Source organism: Carassius carassius, chromosome 48, assembly GCF_963082965.1.
Source record: "Carassius carassius chromosome 48, fCarCar2.1, whole genome shotgun sequence".
NCBI lineage: Eukaryota > Metazoa > Chordata > Actinopteri > Cypriniformes > Cyprinidae > Carassius > Carassius carassius.
In genome coordinates this window covers 13650330-13673256 of record NC_081802.1, presented here as the reverse complement: position 1 = coordinate 13673256, position 22927 = coordinate 13650330, and the positions used below count along the sequence as shown (strand labels likewise).

At 41.5% G+C, this 22927-nt stretch overlaps 3 protein-coding genes across 7 annotated transcripts in view; 1 reads left to right on the top strand and 2 right to left on the bottom strand.

Annotated features, from left to right (window-relative positions):
• Window positions 1-105: 105 nt before the first annotated feature.
• LOC132131099 (MAPK regulated corepressor interacting protein 2-like) lies at window positions 106-4043 on the top strand. Its single transcript, XM_059543033.1, has 5 exons — window positions 106-721; window positions 880-949; window positions 1741-1874; window positions 3251-3352; window positions 3678-4043. Exons 1-5 carry the CDS (start codon window positions 667-669, stop codon window positions 3746-3748), a joined length of 432 nt encoding a protein of 143 aa, XP_059399016.1. The 5' UTR covers window positions 106-666; the 3' UTR covers window positions 3749-4043.
• A 695-nt stretch (window positions 4044-4738) lies between these two features.
• LOC132131100 (structure-specific endonuclease subunit SLX4-like) lies at window positions 4739-14572 on the bottom strand. The gene is made up of 13 exons (XM_059543034.1): window positions 13672-14572; window positions 11563-11728; window positions 11223-11450; window positions 10874-11112; window positions 10499-10791; window positions 9523-9772; window positions 9320-9402; window positions 9068-9214; window positions 8822-8991; window positions 6341-8745; window positions 6093-6192; window positions 5346-5621; window positions 4739-5270 (listed from the first exon to the last, which is right to left on the bottom strand). Exons 1-13 carry the CDS (start codon window positions 14120-14122, stop codon window positions 4886-4888), a joined length of 5193 nt encoding a protein of 1730 aa, XP_059399017.1. The 5' UTR covers window positions 14123-14572; the 3' UTR covers window positions 4739-4885.
• Window positions 14573-15826: 1254 nt separating this feature from the next.
• LOC132131444 (CREB-binding protein-like) overlaps window positions 15827-22927 on the bottom strand; it is a 52794-nt gene continuing 45693 nt past the window's right edge. For 4 of the 5 annotated variants that reach the window (XM_059543464.1, XM_059543466.1, XM_059543465.1 and 1 more), the window contains 12 exons: window positions 22794-22874; window positions 22576-22632; window positions 22087-22164; window positions 21922-21989; window positions 20252-20402; window positions 19862-20008; window positions 19635-19748; window positions 19382-19547; window positions 19051-19272; window positions 18795-18956; window positions 18328-18609; window positions 15827-18027 (listed from right to left, as the gene is read on the bottom strand). In XM_059543464.1, the coding sequence (XP_059399447.1) occupies window positions 15829-18027; window positions 18328-18609; window positions 18795-18956; window positions 19051-19272; window positions 19382-19547; window positions 19635-19748; window positions 19862-20008; window positions 20252-20402; window positions 21922-21989; window positions 22087-22164; window positions 22576-22632; window positions 22794-22874 (3727 nt within the window). In that variant the 3' untranslated portion in view covers window positions 15827-15828. The remainder of the gene's footprint in view (window positions 18028-18327; window positions 18610-18794; window positions 18957-19050; window positions 19273-19381; window positions 19548-19634; window positions 19749-19861; window positions 20009-20251; window positions 20403-21921; window positions 21990-22086; window positions 22165-22575; window positions 22633-22793; window positions 22875-22927) is intronic. The other variant, XM_059543467.1, reaches the window with a different exon arrangement.

Sequence of the window (22927 nt, the reverse complement as noted above, 5' to 3'; positions counted from 1 at the left end):
GTGATTTCAGTACCTGCGTCGCAGATTAGCGAGATTAACCGTGTGGTTTGACCCAAACAAACTGTTAATGTGGTACCAAGTAAAGCCTGGAGGGTTCCACATGTGGTGCGCGTAACGCGTCATAGCCGCGCACATTTTAGCCACCCGTGGTCTCGATCTCGAACGCGCGCTCGTGTTTCCTCCAGTTTAATCAGTTGTATGTTTGCAGAAATGATGAAACCCGTGTTTAGATGGTACACAGAGCCGGTTTGATGGTGTCCACAAGGTGAGTAGGTGAAAGGTGACCCCGGTTGAACGTCGCGGGGGGCGTGCCGTGACGTAATGGAAGGATCCTGCGATCTGAACGTCCCAGTTTATTACAGAAGAGTCCAGACCGAAGCGGAGCTCAGAAAGTCTCTCAGCACCGGACATCCGAAGCGCAATCAGGGCAATAAACGCTCGTAACCTTGACTGACCTCAAGTCAACGCACGGCGCTGAAGTCCTCTCGCATATGCCGGTCGCGAGCGCCTGAACGGCGGATTTGAGATCGGGATCGCCGCTCGTTTCCACGGTGGCTGCTGAAGCTGGAGCGCGTGACGTCTTCTGGTGTGCGTATAATCGTGACTTTGGCTCTGAGCGATCCGTAGACGTCGCGCAGAAGGGGCTTTTCACAAACCGTCTCTCACATGATGTACACAATAACCAGAGGTCCCAGCAAACTTGTTACACAACGGAGAACAGGTATTTCACCAGTCCACCATACACGGTGCGTTGCTGATTTAGCCTTCTTTTAACGCTATTATAGTAGATATTTAAGAATAAACCACGTGCATCTGTTTAACAAGGTTAATTGCATTACGTTAAGTTACTTACGTATTAACAGAAACTGTCTCTTGCAGGCCCTACGCAACAGATTGAGAGCAAAGCGACCGACCTGAAACAGAAGCAAAGCCACTGGCTCGCACCGAAGTGAGTAATATAAATAACATTAATATGTATTACTCATATTCATATTTCCTAAGAGGAAACTTAAAAATGATTTAACTGCGCCTTTAAAAGCGTGCCCGTCTCGTGTATGAGTTTAGCACACAAATTTTGCCTCTTTTATAAGCTAGGACGTCCCGTTTTTACGCTTTTGCCAAAGTCGCTTGTTTTTTTTCCTCGCGCCGTGTGTGACCTTGCAAGTGTAGCGCGCGCGTGACCGAGAGCGCGTGGACTGTCGGTGTTTTTGAAGATTGTATTCGTCTTCATTTCAGTGCAAGTGTTAATAACTAACCTGTGGGGGTTATCATAATGCGAGCACATGCTTGTCACACCCCCCTCATATTCCCACAAGGACGTCGTGTAGCTCCGCGTGCATACTTTACGACAGACGTTGAGTTTGAGATTTCACCAGTTTAATTTAACGTAACTTATAGTCGCGTGTTGTTATGCTGATATAATAACCGGGATTCACAACGTGTCGCTGTTGTTATAGTAACGACGTTGTATAAGGAAGTATTTGGACTTAAAGGAACAGTACACCCCAAAATTCGCGCTTAGTCCTTAGAAATCTGAATTAGTATTTTTATGTTAAATAATGTACTCTTTTTCCATGTAAAGAAATTTTTAAATAAATACAATATCTGTATTTAAATTTAAAGTGTGCAAATGAGAGATTAATGCAATGTAAAAACAAAAAAGAGCAGGAACTGAAGGAGACCCGATGTAAAAATCCAAGGACTGATTCTTGAAAACTCATACTGATCAATTGTTTGTAGTTCACCAGCGCCTAAGATTGTATTTCACCGGCTGAACGGAAAGCGGTTCCACAGATCAACCTCTCCGAAAGCTGAAAACACCAGTGATGGATTCACCCCAGCACACGAGGAAAATGTCCGGTTTGTTTATGAGGGTGAGTTCATCTTCCAGAACAGCAGTATTGTTGAATCCTTGACCTTTGAGACCTTGAGGAGGGCTGAGGTTAGGGAAGCAGTTACCGTGACCTTAATGAACTTTGAAGAGCGACCGAACGGATTCAAGGCTCTCACGTAACTTGAAGCTGGTACAAGTTTGCAGCTCGTCTTGTTACTTTTGTAGTTTTGTTACTGGAAACTAAAGTTTCCAGAGTTTAATTGTGTGCAAACTAAAGTTGTGAAAGCCTGGGATTCAGACTCTTATGAATGTACTTTATAATGAGGTAAGTTGAGCAGAGTTTGTGTGAAACAGGGAAACTCTTATCTTCAGGAGGAGGGTGTTTGTCCGCAGGCCAGGCTCCAGCTCCACCTCCAGCGGCTGATGCAATGGCCCTCAAGGGCAGGTTTTATGCTCTTTTGTACAATGACAGGCTAGTCAACTGAATCTTAATGTTTTGTAAACCTGCTTTAGTCAAGAGAAAAGAGCTGTATGATCCGGTAAAATCTTGCAGCCGGTTTAGGGAGTGTAAAGGCAGCATTTAGAATTGGTCAAATGTGTCCACATTTACTTCTACCGAGTTGCCAATGAGAAGATCATGTTTTTCTAGATCTTAACTCTTCTTTTGTTGGGATGCATTGCATTTTTATAAGTATATGTTGGGATACGATGCAAATTAGGACAAAACATGTTGGTTTAGTTTGTATAACTCTCCATTTGTTTTTTATCACTGAATGAAGGGTTTTAAAAGACATTCAGATATAGACTTGTTCTCAAATGAATTGTTCTGGCTGCAACGTGAACATGCATTGAAAAGAATCAATTAAAACGAATGATTCACTAATGAATCAGACATCACCACGATTTGGAAATTTTAATCTACATGAGAGCAGTACGTAAAGAGTTTCTGCAGATTTTATGAAGATAAATGTAAGATTTATCCAATAATTTTTTAGACCAGTTAAAGAAAACCGAAAGAAAGAATTAAAGGGAACATAAAACATCAGCAGGTTTTATAAATGCAAATGTCTAGGAAACCCATATGAGTTGTACAAACGGCATTTTAAACTTTGAGATACTACTTCCTATAGAAAAGTTTCACACTCCGTTGACAAAGACCTATTTTCTTAGTAAACAAGACTTCATATCATTTTGCATCTCAAGTAAATGTATCTTGATTTAATAACGTAGATATTTGAACTGGAAAACAAGACCAAAATACATTGGAATTTTTTTTTTTTTTTTGCAATTGTTGCAACATTAAATACCACGACTGTGAATTTAAGATTCCTTCTCTGATTTAAGACCTCTTTAAGGTGTTAGTTGGTGGAGGATTGAATTGTGATTTTAAACTGATACAATATCTTATGATCACAGCTTGGCAGGAGGTGGAACAGAAGCTCGGAGAGGGATCCCAGCCGGAGAACGGGAAAGGCCTGGTTCAGTACGCGGAGAGAAGCCCCAATCCCGGCATGAAGAGTCAGTCTAGGACTTCTGTCCCATTCACTTTCTTTAAATAGTCTCTATTTTGCTGACTTGTTCTCTCTTCTCAGCCTATTTTGAAGGTCTCTTCTGTCTTCCAGATATACAAATATCCAATTTCATGTCAAATTTCAAACTCATGTAAAAATTGTCATTTACTCACCCTCATGTCGTTCCAAAGCTGTATGAATTAGCTTCTGGAGCACAAAATGAGCCGTTTTTCACACTACAAAAGAAAAAAAAATCCATACATTTTGTGCTATTGTTTAATTCAAATGTCTCAAAGAACTCACCCAGTCTCTTGTCTTTTTTTTTTTTTCAGATTTTGTGCCTATTGATCTCGAGGAGTGGTGGGCCAAGCGTTTCCTGGCCAACATTGCCAACCTGTCATGACAGGTGCATGATGGGGCATGAGGAGATGTGTCTGAGCGGTCCGGACTGAGGCAGTGCAGCCTGACTCTGCTGATAAGCTCAGGTGATCATGCCAGAGATTCGCACACTTCCTGTGAAACCGTTTGCCCAGCTGGACCCAGACTCTCTCTCATGCACACGGAAGATGATCAGATTTTTCTTCTGCTTTTCTTTCTTTGTTAGAAAGGGAGATCTCTGTTTTTCTCAGCAGCTCTTTGCAAAAAAGTGATGTTATGAAACATCCCATAAAAAAGTCCAGTAAAAAGTTTTTCCAAGACGTCTTTGGTGATTTTGTTCACTGTTGGTCTCTTTCTGATGTCACTGGGTGCAAAGATATTTATGGGTAATATTTTATATTTATTATTTATTTCTTTCATTTTTATTTAATCATTTTTGCATTGTGATTTATATATATATATATATGTATGTGTATATATATATATATATATATATATATATGTGTATATATATATATATATATATATATATATATATATATATATATACAGACGTAGAAATGGAAAAACAATACTTATTGTCACACAATAATGAAAATTATTTTTTTTTTGCATTACAGGCTAATGCTAGAAGTATATGAAAATATACTTCTTTGTCATGAAAATATTGTCACAATGCAAAAATAATGCAATTTTCATATTATTCAGCAAAACCGGTTGACCACACATTATTACCGTTTTCGTAGTTTATTATTATTATAATTTTTTTTTTGGCACAGAGTTTGTTTGAGAGGCACATTTTGGTTGAAGAAATCTCTAAAACTGTTGTATGAAATTTACAACATATAACAGCTTAAAATTAACCAATTCTTGTATACAAACATGTGACATATACATTAAGAAATGTCTTTTAATTGCATAATCCAGACATTAAATTAAATTCATTGAAAATAATATTTTCATTTCAAACGTTGTACAAAAAAAACAAACAAAAAAAACAAATCTGGAACTGATATATAAAACAAATGCATTTTAATGTAAATCCTTTCACTGGAAGGTTTAAGACCCTTAGTATGTGTCAGAAAAGATGAAGACCACTATTGTCCTTTGACAACTTATTCTTAAAATCATGAAGTTTTACCACATTATTTTATTTCAGCCCTCACGCTATTCCTCCACTAGGTTTAGCTGCTTTTTTCCTCCCTCTTCCAGCTGCAGCACCGCTGGTTGTCGTTTTCACACGTTGCTTCCTGCGGGAAGATGCATTCTGGCCTTGTTTGGCCGTGCTGAAGGTAATGCACTGAGAGTCCAGGAAGTCTAGTAGTTTAGCAGCACCTAACCTGATGCCTGCCGCTTTCAAGCCGGAACGCAGCTCTGCCAGGGAGAGAGGTTGATACTGCAGCACTCGGGCGTACAGTTTGGGGTCGGATAGGATGAACTGACGAACTGCGAGGAGTTTATCCTTCTCGCGCACAACAGCCTGAGACGCCGTGATGCCCTCACTGTCCGAGTCATCGTCTTCAGACACACACAGCTCTGGGTTCGACCTGGAAAGAAGAAAATGGTTGAACGAAGTTTGCTTTGTAGTATTAATTGGGCATATAGCCATATAGGAGCTGTACCTCTCAGACTCTGCAGTGGAGGATGTATTCGAGTTTTGAGAGGCTGATAAAGGTTCATCTTCTTCACTTGGTGGCAGTTTCACAGGAGAGACAGCAGGGGGCGCTGTAGGCTGCTTAAAGGAGAGAGGAGCAGACTGGGAGTTGGAGGCACTGGGATGGTGTTGGGGTCCAGAGACCTCCTCCTCAGACTCTGAGCTCTGCAGCTGGTGGGTGTATTGATGGATCTCTTTCAGCTTCCGAACCATCTGCTTCTTGGGCAGCGGACGCACACCAAACCTGGAAAAATACATCTTTACAGCTCTGTGTTATCGAACGAGTTGCTTTGGCTTTGTGAGGCCAGAGTTATAAAGCAGACACAACTGGATAACCAATTTTTGGGACCATAAAACATTTTTTGTTTTACATTGCAGCTTTATTTTAAAGATAATATTTTCAGCTTTCCGTAATGTGATATAAATCTAATTATTACTGTTCGATAAATGTTTTATTGCTTAAAATCACAATTAAAATATGATTTTTTATAATATATATTTATATATATATATTAGAGCAAGCTATTTCACAAAGTTTACATTATAAAAGAGAAAAACTGACTTAATACGTGCACTAAAAATGAACTTGTAAAGTATTAAAAGTCATTGGAAAAGGTCATTTTAGTTTGTTTTCCACTTTGTTTGTTATTGTGCTATGCAATGGCATTAATACATTCGTTAAGCATTATAATGTCTATATTCTTGTTATGCTCACCTGTTGAGTCTGTTTTTGAGCTCTGGTGTTTCCATATCAGAGAAGCCTGGCATGGGAGTGATGGGCACCAGTGGTCCTTCATTCCTCTTTCTGCTAGCAACTGTGCAGAAAGGTAAAGTTGATTGTAAGAAAGTTTTCTAAAGCAAAAAGGCCTTTCTGAATGCATAATTAACATCTGTGTAGCCATAACAAATAAGAGCTCTGGTGAAGCATAATTAACACAGAGGATGACACATAACACGTCTTACCTGGAGTCTTCAGTTCAGCAACTCTCTTGGCAGACGGGGCTGTCAATCTCTGAGAAAGAGGAAGGGGAGCCACCTCCTCTTCCTCCCAATCATCCCACATGTCAGGGTCAGGTAGGCTGTGATTAAACAGACCTGGACTTGGATCAGGAGTTTTGTTACAAGCTCCAGTTGCAAGAGGAGACGTGGACGTTGGTCCTTTACCCTCGAAACCTGGTGGACTGACTGTACCTCCGCTGCTGTCAAGTCGTAGACTAAAGCAGGGCTTCTGGCTTCCAACCCCTCCATCCAAACCCCAGGAGTCATCAAACGCTATAGGAGGCTCATCCATGACACAAAATGAGTTTCCTGCAATATCAACCACTTTGTCAACACTTTGACTTGGATTCTCTTCTCTCACTCCTCTTCTAGTATCGTCCATGTCACAGGAAGAGTGTACCGCAATATCCACCAATTCTTCAACACTCTGATTTGGATTCTCTCCCAATTCCATTCGTTCTATCCCATCGTTCTCACTCTCTCTCAAACTTTCTGGACGAATGTATCTTGGAGAGTTTGGGGCTGGACTGGAGTATCCCTGCTGAAGAGGGCTACACTGCTGCTTCTCAGGCATTTTACCAGGAGAACTCAGTTTCCTACTGAAGGATCTAGAAGTACCTCTAGAATTCCTAAGCCCAAACTCACGGTCGTCAACCATGGGGGAGCAAAACGGGATCTGACGTTGTAAGGAAGAGTCTGAATGGAGAGGAGTGCTACTGGAGGGCTTGGGGACACCCTGGATTGGATGTCCCATGATGATGCCAATGTGGGAGCCATCAGAAACATCTGTAGAAGAAACCTGAGATAGTCTTAGATGGTGAGGTGCTCTCTGGTAACCTGGAGAGCGATCTGTATCAATTCTCTGAAGTTCTTTAGAGGGACTCCGATATGATTTGTGCAATTTGGACAAGGTTGCTGGTTTCTCTTTTAGGCAGCTGCTGCTTGAAGAAGCAGAGCTAGCAGGTTTCAAACTCTCAGAGACAGAGGAAGAGGAAGAAGAGGATGATGACTTAGGGAAGAGCTGGGTTCGGCGCATGCTGATGCAGGTCTGGGCAGAGCTACAGCGTGTGGATGGTACCGGAGTAGCTGGAATCAGCCAGGAAACCTCGGCAGAGCCATCAAACACACTTTCATTCGCAACCCCAGGGCTACAGTGCTCTGATTGGTCAGACTTTGCTTCTATATCAGTCGCCATCAGCTTGGAAGCATCTACCTGTTTACCGGCATGGCCTTGGGATCCAGATTCTTTGAAAATGTTATCTTTGACTTCACAAGCATAGCTTGTGGTCCTCTGAGGAAGTTCTGGGGAAGATTCGAAAGGAGACGGAGGAGTCAAAGCATGTGTAGTGGTAGCAGCATTTTGGTCACCATTATCTATATCCATTTCATCACCAGAATCTGAGAGAACAATGAGCTCTACCTGCTTGCTTTGAGATTCTGGAGGGGAAGGAGGGTTTTCAATTCCCTGGCATCCTGAGCTGTCTCTTCTTGGTGGAGACTTACCGGTATCTTCACCCTCATGTGGAACAGGAGACACTCCAGGGATGGGGAAGGAAGTCTCGCCTGACACACCTGAGCTCGGTGGAGGGCTTATAGATAGGTCAATCACCTCATTGACACAGGACGGGCGAAATGGGGTGGGTGTGTTTTGCTGTAGTGTGCTTGATGGGTTGTAACATTGTTGCTGAGAGCAGGACGCTTGCGTCTGTGATGGTTCCATGTATTCACCTACAGATTGGGAGAATAAACAGTCATAACTTTTGTCTAGACTGGCATCCGAGTCTCTGTTTTCATCTAGCTCTGGAATCAAACAAACTCTCTCAGTCTCTGAATTGGGGTTTTTAGGGTTTTCTGTTGGACTTGTTACCATGGCAGCCTCCGTCCCATCTTGTTTGTTACTATAGCAACTGCTGGCAGATTTCTCTAAAAGGCATTCTGTCTCTTTTTTCTCCTTCCCTTCATCCTTCATCTCATTTCCAAGGGACGTATTTGCACCTCCCTCCTCTTCCTCGGTCTCAGTCTCCAACATCGTCTCTATCTTCCTTTGTGTCGCTGCAAACACATAGATCTCATCAAGCTCTTCCTCATCCACCCGGTCCTCTTTCTCTCCGTCTCCTCTCTCTTGCTCCTCTTCCAGGTCTCTTTCCTCTCCGGCAGTTTCTTTGAAGTCATCCTCTTCTTCGCTGTCCCCATGCTGCCACATTGACTGGAGGAGCTCCAAGAAGTTGCTTTCTGCCAAGTTCGGGTCTTCTTGGTCCCTGAGATGAGGCTCAGGTACTGGAAACAAACCTTCAGATTCATCTCTTGGGTTTTCCTCTACACTTCCAGAGTATCCCTTACACTGCTGCTGCAGCTCAACCAAACCAAATCTGAAATACAACACATTTATTATCCTAGAATCAATTTAGATCCAGTAAGATTGGGAAATAATTGTATCATTCTAACCTATCGGCAAGCTCCTGTATGTGGGGTAGCAGAGTGTGTGTTAGAGGACAGTGTGCTGTGTAAAGATACTGCAGGAGGGCCAGTACTGCCTCCCCAAGCACATTACCCAACAACACCCTCTGAGAGACAGGCATACCCTCCTCCTGCACGCCAAACCCTGAGTCATGAACCTACAGACACATGGTAACAGTTTGGTTATTCGTCTGCACTTCTTGATTATTAATTCATGCATGCAGCTGCACTGACCATGTTGGCCAGCAGGGGACATCGTGTGTACAGCATGAACGAGTGCGTGAAGAAAACATCCCCACTGTCCACCTGTAACTGCACATCACTGAGTTGAGGGTTGTTCACCATGCTGCTCAGATCTGATGCTAGCTTTGAAACGTACACCTGAAAAACACAAAAATGGACTCTAAGACAACTCTAATGAACATTCATTTAATATGGAGCCACGACAGTACAGTACATGTGGATAAAACTGTAGGAAATTCTTACTGAGGTTTTCTTTGACGTCTTGTTGTCATTTGTCTCTGGAACAAATCCACTTGAGGGAAGTTCATTCACAGCGTTGTCCCTAGCTAAAGAACATGGGACAGCGTGAGCTTGAGAATAAAAAACAATATATATATATATATATATATATATATATATATATATAAATTTTTTTTTTTTTTTTTGTGACAGAACACCAGTATTACCTGATTTGTCCTCTGCGGTCGTATATGTTGTGTATCCATACTGGGTGAGGGTCATGCCTTCCTCTGCGAGCTCCATCAGGTCCTGCAGAGCCTGGGAGCCTGGTGTACCCGAACAAGGGGTGGGAGGTCTTTGAGTTTGGTGTTGTGCTGGGTTCTGATCAGAAAGATTTTCCTGGACTGGATCAGCCTCTAAGGTCACAGCTGGAGGTTTCTTGTTTGGAGTTAATTCAAGAGACTCGACCTTTTCCCACTGAAGTAATAATGTAAAGAAAGATTAAGCATCAGCACCCACAACACTTTTAACTTCTGTAATGTGACACATTTCTGAGGGAGAGTAAAATTCTGAACTACTGGCTGCTACTACTACAGAAACAAAATAGACCTTTAAGATAATTAATTTCTATATTCTTAACTAATGATTTGTACTACATTATATGAGCTCATGTTACTTTATGTCTTTACTATGTCTTTCTAACTAACAGGTACTTCATTTTGATTAATTTTTTTGTGATCATTTTTTTTGTTTTTTGCTAGAGTAACATTTTCGTCCAAATAATGCACACTGGTAAATTGTGCACATTAAGAAAAATAAATAAATAAATATATGCATTAATAGGATGAAAACAATTTAAATAATAAAATCACTTTCGGTAAAAAAAAAAAATACTAATGGATATTTTTAAAGCTATTATTTTATTGCAAATTATGTAATGAAACAAATGATAGCATATTTCTTTAATAGCGCATTTAAAATATTTTCCTGACAATACAGTTCATCACTTTTTTTTATTTACATATTTATTTTTGAACAAATGATTTGTTCATTTTAAGTAGCATGTTGTTAGTAAATTCCCATTTTTACAGTTATATATTAAAAGTATATTTTTTATATGCACATTTTTCTTTGAAATAATAAACACTGTTGAATTATGCATAATAAGACAAGGTGAATTTATTAAGAAAGTGAATATCTCACCTCCGGTGCAACCCATGGCTGAATGAATTTGCTTAGTTCAGAGGTGTAGAACTCTGAAATTGAATCTGGTCCTCCTCCGTGAAGAGCACTTTTGTCCCAGAGGGGGGCATGAGGATGAAGAGGAAGGGCGGAGGGGGACAGGGTTGGTGTTGGTGGAGAGGGGGGTCTGGAACGAAGCAGGAGAGATGAAACCCGCTCCTGTAGACGGTTCAGTGCTGTCTGAGGGTCCTGTATGAGGAGAAGAGGTGGGTGGACAGGAGATGCTCCCTTCCTTCTCTTCCCGCGGCCCTTACCTGAAAGAGAGCAGGAATGATGCACTGTGAGTGATAACCTGCAATTTGACTGCATACGTTTAACTGAAAAAGATGAGTTTACCTGCACCAGGTTTCCACTGTAAGACAGGAGCCACTGTCCCAGGAGGACTGGAGAGGTGAGCCAGAATCTCCCTTTCCTCCTCCAGCTCTCGCTCCTTCTCCATTTCCTGCTCGAGTATAGAGCGGGACAGAGCCAGCGCCACCATGGTGTCCTCGTCCAACTTCTGGGCTTTCCTCCTGGATCTCTTTTTCAAAGGCATGCCATCCCTCTGAGTTGTCTTAGCACTACCTAGTAGCTTTCTGCAGAGAGAACAGAAGGAACATGTACATATACATACACACATATACATATATATATAAGCACTCAATTAAAGAAAAGACGTTGATAAAGTGGCCAGTGGCTGGCTTACGTTTGGTCGGTGGTGTTGTCGCTCACTCTCTCAGTGGCCTGTCTCCTCAGAGCCTGGAGAAGATCATTAGGTTTCACACCTAAATTGGTTGAGCAACGCTTTAAGTGGACAGAGCGGCTTTTTTCTGATTTAAAACTCTTTCCACAAATGGGACACTCTGGGACCCGTGGTCTAGGGTGTGAATGATGGGATGCTGAAGGAGCGCTGCTCTCACTTGCATCCAGACATCTGCAAAGCAGGAGAACAAAGCAGAAGTCAGATGTGAAAGTCTAACTGTGTGTGTATGTGTGGGATATGAAGGGTATCTCATGATGTAGTGTATACAGTGGTGGTGATGCACCTGTTGATGTGCTGCGTGCGCAGCGGGGGGCTCATGGCTGACAGGTCTTTCTGACAGAGCTGGCAGAAGAACAACGCTTCATCTTCCACATCTCCAGTGGCCCGAGCCTCACAATCCAACTCCTGCTGAAGCCGAAGAGCCAGGGCTTCATCATCACCCACAGTTTCTGAAGGAGAACACACACACTTTTTGACTTTCATTGATTACATTAAACATGCCATAAAACAGATGTACATTTGATCTGAGATATTTTTAACATCATTTTTGATAATTGTGCTAAAAGCAAAACTCTGAATTTATATATATATATATATATATACAGTACAGACCAAAAGTTTGGAAACATTACTATTTTTAATGTTTTTGAAAGAAGTTTCTTCTGCTCATCAAGCCTGCATTTATTTGATCAAAAATACAGAAAAAACTTTAATATTGTGATATATTATTACAATTTAAAATAATTGTTTTTAAATTTATTATACTTTAAATTATCATTTATTTCTGTGAAGCAAAGCTGAATTTTTAGGATCATTATCACATGATCCTTTAGAAATGATTCTAATATGATGAATCATTATCAAAGTTGGAAACAGTTCTGCTGCTTAATATTTTTTCAGAACATGTGATACTTTTTTAGGATACTTTGATGAATAAAAAGTACAGAAAAAAAAGCTATGTTTTTAAAATATAAATATTTTGTAATAACAATATACACTACTGGTCAGTAATTTTTTTTCCTTTTTTTTCAATAAAATAAATACTTTTATTCAGCAAGGATGTGTTAAATTGATAAAAAGTGATAGTAAAGAAAATATATTATTAGAATATATATTATAAGATTTTTTTTATTTTATTTTGAATAAATGCAGTTCTTTTTAACCTTTTATTCATCAAATATATTAGACAGCAGAACTGTTTCCAACACTCATAATAAATCAGAATATTAGAATGATTTCTAAATGATCATGTGATAGACTGGATGTGACATGTGACACTGAAGGCTGGAGTAATGATGCTGAAAATTCAGCTTTGCATCACAGGAATAAATTATTTTTTTTAAGTATATTCAAATAGAAAACTATTATTTTAAGTTGTAATAATATTTCACAATATTACTGTTTTTTCTGTATTTTTGATCAAATAAATGCAGGCTTGATGAGCAGAAGAAACTTCTTTCAAAACTTTTGGTCTGTACTGTATATATATATACATTTTCATATATTACATGTACAATTATTGCAAATTAAAACAATAATTTTTAATATAACATCTATAATTTTAATGTTTTAGAACTTTAACTGCTTAACATAAAATGTATCTAATGTAAGACAACACACGCTTTTGACAAATGACTTTCAGTGACGACATTAAAAATTTCAAGCCATAAAAACATGTAGGACTACACTGGGTTTACAATGATATTTAGTTTTGTATATTACAAAGCAATTTATTTTTATGACCGATTTAAACCATATACCATATACAGTTCGTGGTTGAACAAAAAATTTAAATAAATACAAATAAATAATTATACATTTATGGAGTTATACTTTAGCATTTACAGTTATCATTAACAAATGTTGTTGTAAAGATAATCATTTTTAAAAATGTTTTATATAAACACACACACAAACACACACACACATATATATATATATATATATATTTAATATACTGCAATTTTTATTTACAATATTACTTACAAATTTACTTTTGGTGGAGGGCCATGAAATCATTGCTTGGGCAATTACATGCTAAAAATCTACTAATGCTAACTTACAGGGATAGTTCACCAAATGTATGAATTTCTTTCTTCTGAAGATATTTTTGAATAATGTTGGTAACCAAACAGTTGACGGTAGTCATTGATTTCCATGTATGGAAAAAAAATACTAAAGTCAATGGCTACCATCAACTGTGTCATTACCAACATTCTTCCAAACATCTTCTTTTGTGCTCAACAGAAGAAAGTCAAAAAAGTTTGAGGTTTGTCATAGAACATGAGCGTAAGTAAATGATGCCAACTTTCATTCTGGGCTGCACTACATTACATAATGTGGCACAGTGAGATTGTGTTAATGAAAGTTGAGAGACTGCTGGACACCACACCTGTGTGCTGGATCCTGACAGTGGAGGGATGGTTTCCACCAGACTCTGTGATTGAGGGTTGGTTGATCTCTGCATGCAGGAGTCTCTCTGGACTGGCTCTCTTAAACCGCTGCATCCTCTGGATCACTGCATCTGTGACTGTCCCTGTGCCAGACCCTTCAGGAGCACGCTGGGACACATCTCCAGACCCTTCAGGAGCACGCTGGGACACATCTCCAGACTCTTCAGCCCGAGTCCTGCCTCTGATCTGACTCTTAATTTCAGTCTGAGCAGCATCCTTAGTCCTCTTTCTCCTCTTTGGGGGGTTTCTCTGGGAAGAGGGGGAGGAGGATAGCTGCTCACCCTTGACTGCTGATCTCTTTTCATCTCCAGATGCTCCTGCTCCTCTCTTCCTCACTCTTTTGAGGAGACGAGAGCAGAGGTCTGTGAAGTCCTGGTCCGAGTCGTTCATGATGAGTCGAACACACACATGATCTGTCCTGTTTTTATACAGTCTATGGATCTGTCACGTGTCCGCTGTTATACGGATCCATATTATTTAACGTAATTTGAAATGTGTATATTGTGGATAAAAAGCTTATCTGTTCATACGCGTTGTATAAATACCAAGGAAGCGTTGCATGTAAGGACATACATCACATTTACCTTTGTTTACATTTCACTCTGCCACTATTCGGACCTATTATATCGGTTAACGTACCTTATTGCTATTTATTTCATAACGACTTGAATACATACCGTTGGTAAGACTCACGTCATTCTATATATATTCTAAACAGATTATTTAATATTGTAAAACGACGGGTTTCTTATCAAATGTGCTGCAGCGGCGGATACTGTTGTTCAAAATACTGTATCGCAACCGCCGCCGTCTACTTCCGGTGACGTCTAGGACGCGCTGACGTCGCCGTGTCACGTAACTGACCTTACGAAATGGTGAAATTGCAAAAAAGATGGCAAAATACACTTAAGATTGCCAATAACTAGTAGTTTAATTTAAGTATTTATTACATTTAGCATTCTTCTGTTAGTAAAAGTAAAATAAGTCAAAGAACGCGACAGCCTAATAACGTTAACTTTATTTCAAAGTAGCTTTAATATACTATATAAATAACATTAAAGACACGAGTTTGATCTGTTGCACACAGTTTATTTAACAATATGGTATAGAAGTAAGAAATACGTTTTTTTTCAACCGGTTTATACAGTGATTTTATTCTTTCATCCTTATATTTATAGTATTTTGCTTAACTTGCATGATTTACATAAAGGGAAACAGTAGAGCCCCTGTTTGTGAGAGAAATGAGGGTCAATAGCAGAATCCATTCTGTGTTTCCATCTAGCAGTCAACCAGTGATCGCCCGCTCAGCTTAGGGCCCTCCTCTCTCCCTCTAGCTCTCTTTGTATTTATTTATCTGTATGACAAAATTCTGACAAAAAGCAACAATATTCTACATCTGCAAGACAGAACCTCTGGATCCAGGCCAGTGAGATGTTGTAAATGTGTACTGTCCTCTTGGGGTTTGTCTGAGTGATGCTTGTTTGTCTGCATATACGTGTATGCACAGTTCCTATCGATACAAACAAATAGTTCTCCTCATACATAAAAACTTCACAATGAGAAAAGGAGGAAACGCCTCTGAATAAATGTCTGAAAAAGTGGTACAACACTAGAATACAATCGCAAGGAAGGATGAAAGACGGGGTAGAGAAACCCTGACCCAAACTTCCAGACAAATTATTTTACAGCCTTCCAACACAGAAATGCTGCAAAGTTAGATAAGGTATAAAACAAAAAGGTATGAATAATATAATGAAGTTTCGTTATTTTCTTTAAAAAAAAAAAAAAAAGAAAATGCATGAAACCAAACTGTCCTCCCCCCAAACAAAACCAAACGACAATTTAAAACAAAACATTGACCACACATAGGTCTAAACTGAACAAAAAATATATTCTTTGTGATTTATATTTCTTTTAAACAACAGTCTTTCAAATCCCTCTTAAAAGGAAGAAATCAGTCATATGTTTTTAGGGAACATCAACATTCCCCATTCCTTTTAGACATTTTTTTCATACATTTCTTCAAACTTTACATGTCAGTACAAAAAAAATTGAGAATATTAGAGAAAACCAACTGAGCCACAAAAAAGTAAACGCTACAATCCCTCCACAAATTTCTCCAGCGTGTCTCCGGTTGTGTCTCCCACCATTCCTAAGTCACTGGGCAGCCCTCCGCGGTTGGGTGTATTGAGTTGCGGAAGCATGGCACTCTGCTCAGGTGTGCCCAGGTGCGCATGCTCCAAGGAGCCAGGAATGGGTGTCGTCAGACCAGGGTGTGGTGATCCTGTGTGGGGCGGCGCGTGCTGTGGCGATGGCTGCGGCTGAACCTGCGGGGAAGGACTGGAATGTGGAGGAGGTTGCTGCGACGGAGGTCTGGGCGACTGTACAGGGGCTGGTGAGCACACCTGATTACTGAGTGCATTAGCCATGGTTTGGCCGGGAAGGTGTGCGCCTTGCGGCTGGCCGGAAAGCAGGTGAGTTTGTGGGCTCATTGGACTCGGTTGCGCTGGTGAGCCCATTGGAGGCTTGAGGACGACTTGTTGTTGTGGAAGCTGCTGCTGCTGGAGCATGCGTTGGTGGAGGAGGTTGGATGTGCCGTCCATTCCCATCTGGGCCATAGGGGGCAGCTGGCCCATGGGTCCACCTGTTCCCTGCATGGCCAACTGTTGCTGCTGCTGCATCCGGAGTTGCGTATAGTTGGTAGCAGTGCCTTGTGTCTGCGGGAACTGGCCATGTGCCTGCGGCATCACTTCCTGCTGCTGCTGTTGTTGCTGCTGCTGCTGCCGCAAAAGCTGACGGCGGTACAGCTCCTGGAGCTGTGGGTTGTTGGCGTGTGCAGGGTTCATGAGCTGAATCTGGGATCCAAGAGCTGCCATGCCTTGTGGTGCGGGCTGTTGCGGTTGCTGCTGCGGCGCCATGCCAGGTCGTGGCACTGCCTGCATGGCTGCCAGGTTCTGCATTGCTGGCTGCGCTGCATGCATGCCCTGTTGCACTTGCTGCTGCTGCGGCTGGTTGGCGTGGTATTTTGCGGTCCTCTGTTTGATGAAGGCGGCCATGAGTTGCGGGTTCGATTTGAGGATGTTCAACACCTGCTGCTGTTGTTGGGGCGAGCTCGGCGACTTGAGGGTGAGTAGCAGGTCTTGCAAGGCATTGGGGGCAATGGCTCCGGGTCTTTGGGGTGTTTGCGGTCGTGGGCCCTGTGTGGGCACCATCATACGTGGCTGTGCAGCCTGCTGGGGCATTGTCGGTCTCTGCATAGGCATGGTCTGCGGAGCGCCCGGTGCGGTCTGTTGTGGAGCAACCTGCTGCTGAGCCGCTTGCATGCCTTGCTGAGGGCCTCCAGTCCACTGTCCTTGTGGCATTGGTGGCATGACCTGTTGTCCGCGTGGCCCAACATGCTGTATGGGTTGCTGCATTGGGCCTGGCATGCGTGGCTGCTGGTGGTTCATGGTCAGGCCATTCATGGTCATGCGATAGTTCTGTTGGTGTTGAGCTTGCGCGACCATTTCTATGTGCCGTGCCATTTTGACCGCCATAGGTGGAGGCTGTTGCTGAGGCGGTTGTTGTGGCGGCTGCTGCTGCTGCTGAGGTGGTTGCGGGAGAGGAGACTGCTGCTGGTGAAGTGGGGAAGCTTGTGGGCCGGGTTTGCCCTGTGAAGCTTGAGGAGGAGGTTGTCCATTGCGGGGAGCATTGGGATAGGCTGGGGACATGACGCCCGCATTGGGAGTTGTTGGTTGGTTGGACAGCGGTTGTGGTGTTTGAGGGGTGTTGGGTTGCTGATGCGAGGTGGGTGTGCTGGGGGCTGTTGATGCAGGCGGTGATGGTAGGCTCTGAGGCATGGCTCGGCCCTGCATTGTAGCCATGCGTCTCCGCATCATCTGCGCCTGCTGGACCCTGTGCTGCAGCTGCTGCTGACGCAGTTTGTGCTTGATATTGAGGCAGAAGGGCACGGGGCACTTGTTCTCTTGACAGTGCTTGGCATGATAGCAGCAGAGAGCTATGAGCTGCTTGCACACCGGACAGCCACCGTTTGTCTTGCGTTTGCAGCCCTTGGTATGCTGCACCACACGCTTCATCTTCTGGCAAGATGGCAGAGAGCAGTTGGCATTCCGGCACTGGCAGGCATGCACCAGAGACTGGATGCAACGCTGGATGCTTAGACGCCGACTCTCCTGAGGACTCTTGGAGGCCTCGCCACTTTGGCTGTTGTTGTCATCGTCCAGACCAAGACCCCACTTAACCATCTGGTGCTCATGGCCCTTAGTGTTGTAGCAACTAATGCACAGGTCAAAGTCCTGCAGAAAGATGAGGGTACAGTGATTCACCAAGAATTGAAAGGAAAATCAAAAGTCATCTCATTATGAAAGACAAGAATTTATTACAATGCATCAACAACAATTGGACAAAACATGTGGAAGATGTGTTACACTACTAGTAGAATAGATATTACTAAAAGATCCCATGGCTCCCCAAGTTTCAAAATCCCAAAGGTTTTCTTTTCTAATGTGCTCAAATCAAAACAAACCCAGAAACACCCATCCACTACTGATGATAAAGGACAGCTGTAGCGTGTTACAGGAGCCTCTGTATCTTACCTCGCAGACAGTACAGTGCCAGCGTGTTTCGACATGATGTTTACATTCGTTGCAAGTGTAGACAAAGCGGTCCTGGCCCTGGTTGTGCAATTCCACTAGCATGCACATAGTGCTCCACTTGCAGCGCCGCAAAGAGCTGAACTCCCAGTGCTTATCCCGCGCTAACGTCAAGAAGGCGTCCCTTCCGTCCATTAGGTCGCAGTTCAGAAGGGGATCAGGGTCAACGATAGGTAGTAATGAATTGACTATAGGCCCAGAGTGCAGATGGATTACAAAAAACACCTGGGAGAACAAGTGGGACAAGGTAAGAGGTTTCTTATGACTTTTCCAGAGAAAAACATTTGGCTTATATGTAAATATATCAAAAGGTGACATTTGAAACAGTGAAAAACTTCCAAGTTAAACAATGTACGTGACTCATGTCTTGGAGAGCAAGTTAATGATCAGATGAAGAACTTATGGTAGACCTCTTTGTGTTTCTCCATTGTGGCGTAGAGTTTCTGAGAAAGATCATTGGCTACATTCGGCATCCCAGGTTTCTTTTTATTAGCTCGGCTCACACTGCTTTTATTCTTATTTGTTTTCTTGTTGTTCTTCTTCTTTGCGTTCTTACTGTCCCCTGGCGTGCCCTGTTAGAAAGAATAATAAGTGTCTATAACAGATGTTTGGAGTTTATAAAAGAGATAAAAGAAATTAATCTACAGAGTATCAAAGAAAATTAACCTTATGAAGAGTATCCGAAAATTTAAAAAAAGACACAAGGCTTCTCTCATTCACCTCTGGAGTTTCACAAGCTGCTGTGTTTTCTTCTTTTTTCCTCTCCTCTTCCTCTTGCTGCAACTCCTTGATACTCTCCTCCAACACATTGGGCCAAAAATCACCCTCAAAATATGAGAGTTCGTTTGCACTCGTCAAACGGTCCTCAGTGGCTTGCTTAAAGATGTCCTATTAAACACAAACACATCGTATTTATACCATATAATTGTGTAATTTTGTGAATCTTTCCATTTTGACAAAATTAAGCTTTCGAAAGATCACATGGTCCCTGCTATACCTTGTAGTCATGCAGTATCCGCTCAGCAAAGGCCTTGTCCAGCATTTTGCGGTACCACTCCTGCAGGCGCTTGGGTTTTGGGATTTTCTGGTCAGCAGGGTGACAGTGGAAGATATAGTCATCACCTTCACTAGGTGGACATGCCCAGATGTGTGCTGTAACGTATCTGCGGCGTTCAAAACGTTCAAAGTTCAGGGAATTGAAAGGGAACTATATTTGCAGACTCAAGGAAGATTTATATGATGAAACCTACCCAAGCTTCTTGACGTATTCCAAATAGCCGATGAGGATTTCATGATAGACTGCTGTTCTCAGCATGCGAGGTCTGAAGAAGTGAATACTATCAAGGTACGATACATATACCCGTCTAGATAGGTACAAAAAAGACGAAGAGACTTTTACCTTCATTGCATGATAAAGCATTACAAGCGTTGCAGTATATGTCTGTTTTTTCTCTAATGAACTTGTGTAAGAGTTTACCTGGTGTTAGGGAAAGGGCATTCAGAGCCATACTCTTGCACGTGCATGCCAAAGAAACACAAGTCCACTCCATCAATTTCCTCAAAGGCGAAAAGTGCTTTGGTTCTGTAGGGGAAGCTCTCAGGCATCTCTCCTGTGTCCACAAACCTGAAATGAAGCAGGGGATTAAACCCACCTTTACCTCTTCAAAGAACATACACTAACACACCACTATAGCATCAATGTTTTGTTAGATGAACCAATACTGAAATGGGTGAAACTCTGAATAGTCCTTTTTTTTCTTAAGACCAGATAATTTATTGGATCTGCATTTGAACTTGCCCTCTGAAGGGTCATCTGAAAGACTGGCTAACTGGAAAAATAAAAGGTAAGGACTGAGTTTAAGTTTACCTGGCCTTCATGCCAGGTTTGACCTCCACCGTTTTGTCTGAACTGGCTACAACTCGCACGAACACCTCTCCAGCTTCTGGATGGTTCTGCCTCTTCAAGTACTTGTTCACCCGATCCTCTATGTACGTGCCTAACCGTGTCGTCTGCAACCCTGGATCGAAGACAACAGCATTTAGCCCAAAAACACTTATGAAGACAGGTTTAAATTAAACCTGATATTTTTACTGAAAGCTGAGAGACTGGTCAACTGATATATCGCAAAGGCCGATATATCGGCTGATATTTGGCATTTTTCAAATATCGGCATTGGCAAATATATTTTTCTGCTTGGCCGATGTGTTCAGAGGTGGGACTTTTATTTTGACAGCGCCTGAGCACACAGTGCTCACATTCTCCTTGTTCTCTGTCGTTGTAAACCGTTCTGTCTAATAATCTAATAGAACAGTTAAACTAAGGAATTACTGTATACAAAAGTATTATAACGATTGCTTTTATGTTATCAGTAATAGAAAAATACTTTCTCGTTGGCCATCAGCATTAAGCAAATATGCATTTATATCATTTAAACAGATCTTTGAATCATTAATGAACATTTGATTTCACAAACCTTGCAAACTTGGTCGAATCCAGCTGTGAGATCTTGTGAAGTGTGCATTTTTATCCAGCATGATCGCGTGTTCTCTGTGTGACGGCTGAACTGTGTGAACTGAATGCTTTAAACTCGTGATTTGAAATTATGGTGCGCTTTATGCATTTATCCACTGTCATATTAATGTCATTTTCTCTGTGTGCTGTATGTAAAATGAGGGTTACCCTGGCTTTATTTGAAAATAAAGATTCCCAATGCACACGAACTTCCAAGAATACGGAGTGCACTTTTTGGTTATAGTTTACTTCCTTTTTAATTATATTTTTATAAATATTTATTTATTTGTGAAAAATACAGTCGTCATCTAAAGTGCAAGTATGTTTATTTTATGCATGTATTTTTTTAATCCATTGTCAAATAAGTTCACATTTCTTAAATATATTTTAAAAAAGAAAATTATATATATATATATATATATATATATATATATATATATATATATATATATATATATATATATATATATATATCGGCCCCCTACTTTCCTTTTAGGAACTTTTAGAATTGTCATCTTTGGTTGCATGGACTTTCAGCAGAGAGAGAAAATCTCCTGGGTTTCATTTAAAATACATCTGTGACGAGTTGGGCGGGGCCGAGGGATGTGGGAACGAGTGAGGCCGGTGGAGTGATTGGGAAATCAGCGACACCTGCGACCCACCACCGGTCTCGAGTCCCACAGAGATGGAAGGATATAAAACTGGAGCGACGACAGTGAAGGACGAGAGAGGACCAGGCCTGGGCTTTATTTTATGTTTTGGTTTTATTTTGTGCGCATCAGTCGTCCGTGAGGGGCTGATGCGCTGTTTTGTGTTTATTTTGAATTATTAAAGGTTCATTTTGATTGTCCGCCGGTTCCCGCCTCCTTCTTCCCGAAGATTACGGAGTTTTTATTATTACAACATCCATTTGTGTTCCAAAGATGAACAAACATCTAACAGGTTTGGAACGACATGAGAGTAAATGAACAAAGTAAACCATTCATTTAGCATTAATGCATCACATCAACAGTCTTATTACTTACTTTTAGCCGAAAACTTGTTCTCTTTTCTCGTCTTCCCGCTCTTTTTCAAACAGTTATCACAGATAAAACTGCAGAGAGAAATGCTCATTAGTGCTGGCTTCCCGCAACGCATCCATAATTGATATCAGAGCAACTCGGTTCACTCTGAGGTGTTTACAAACTCACCCTAAAGGCCAAATGACCTCATAATGCAGAACACATATCTGATGCATCTTCCGCCCGCAATCTTTACATTCAACAAACCTGAGAGGAGGAGAATTGATTAGTGGGGGATGCAATCATTTCATGCCCTTTCTAGTCTGGCAGCTTTTATTTTAGCGAGTGTTTGAATGCGTAGTCAGTCACTAACTGTGAGAGCAGGTAGTAAATATGAAATAAATCATTCAGCTTCTTTTCCTGACCAAGGAGGTGTGGATTTGGACAACTTATAGATAATACAATTGCTTGTAGACTAGTGTTGGGGGAGTGTCTCTATGCCCTATGTTGCTGACAGCAGGGGGCACCAGTGAGCAGAAGCCATGCAGTGTAACCAGTCCAGAGCAGACAAATGTGTGAGCCAATAATGACCAGTATAGCACTATTAGAGCATGTGCAACTAGTGCATTGATAGTCGCCTCATGGAATTCTGGGAAATCAAGTGGAGCATTTACTTACGGCTCAGGATCTAACGTGTCATTCTTCTTCCTTTCGAACTGGTCTTTAGAGATCATGCTGCATACAAAGTACAATTTGTTGAACATTTAAAACTTTTTGAAACAATTCAGTTCATTATGGAATGGAGAAAATGAATCATTCGGACTGATTTCGATGATAAAACCTCCGCAACTGAGCTTGAATATAATCACAAAAAGAGAAGGTGAACGATCACTTACGTCTGGGGCTGAGCAGGATCATCTCCTAGCGTCACATTGTCTCCCTGAATCTCATTGAAGCACTTCTCGCAGAAATGATACCTGTATAGACACAAACACATTTCACTTCAAGATATACAGAGGCGCACAAGAGT

What these genes read in the sequence shown, in the direction of transcription:
- LOC132131099 (XM_059543033.1), top strand. Translation starts at nt 667, where the DNA reads ATGATGTACACAATAACCAGAGGTCCCAGCAAACTTGTTACACAACGG. An exon ending in TGTTACACAACGGAGAACAG is followed by an intron (nt 722 to 879) that starts GTATTTCACCAG and finishes TGTCTCTTGCAG; the next exon opens with GCCCTACGCAACAGATTGAG. An exon ending in AGCCACTGGCTCGCACCGAA is followed by an intron (nt 950 to 1,740) that starts GTGAGTAATATA and finishes AATTGTTTGTAG; the next exon opens with TTCACCAGCGCCTAAGATTG.
- LOC132131100 (XM_059543034.1), bottom strand. Translation starts at nt 14,122, where the DNA reads ATGAACGACTCGGACCAGGACTTCACAGACCTCTGCTCTCGTCTCCTC. An exon ending in GACCGCAGAGGACAAATCAG is followed by an intron (nt 9,403 to 9,522) that starts GTAATACTGGTG and finishes CATGTTCTTTAG; the next exon opens with CTAGGGACAACGCTGTGAAT. An exon ending in TCCACTGCAGAGTCTGAGAG is followed by an intron (nt 5,271 to 5,345) that starts GTACAGCTCCTA and finishes TCTTCTTTCCAG; the next exon opens with GTCGAACCCAGAGCTGTGTG.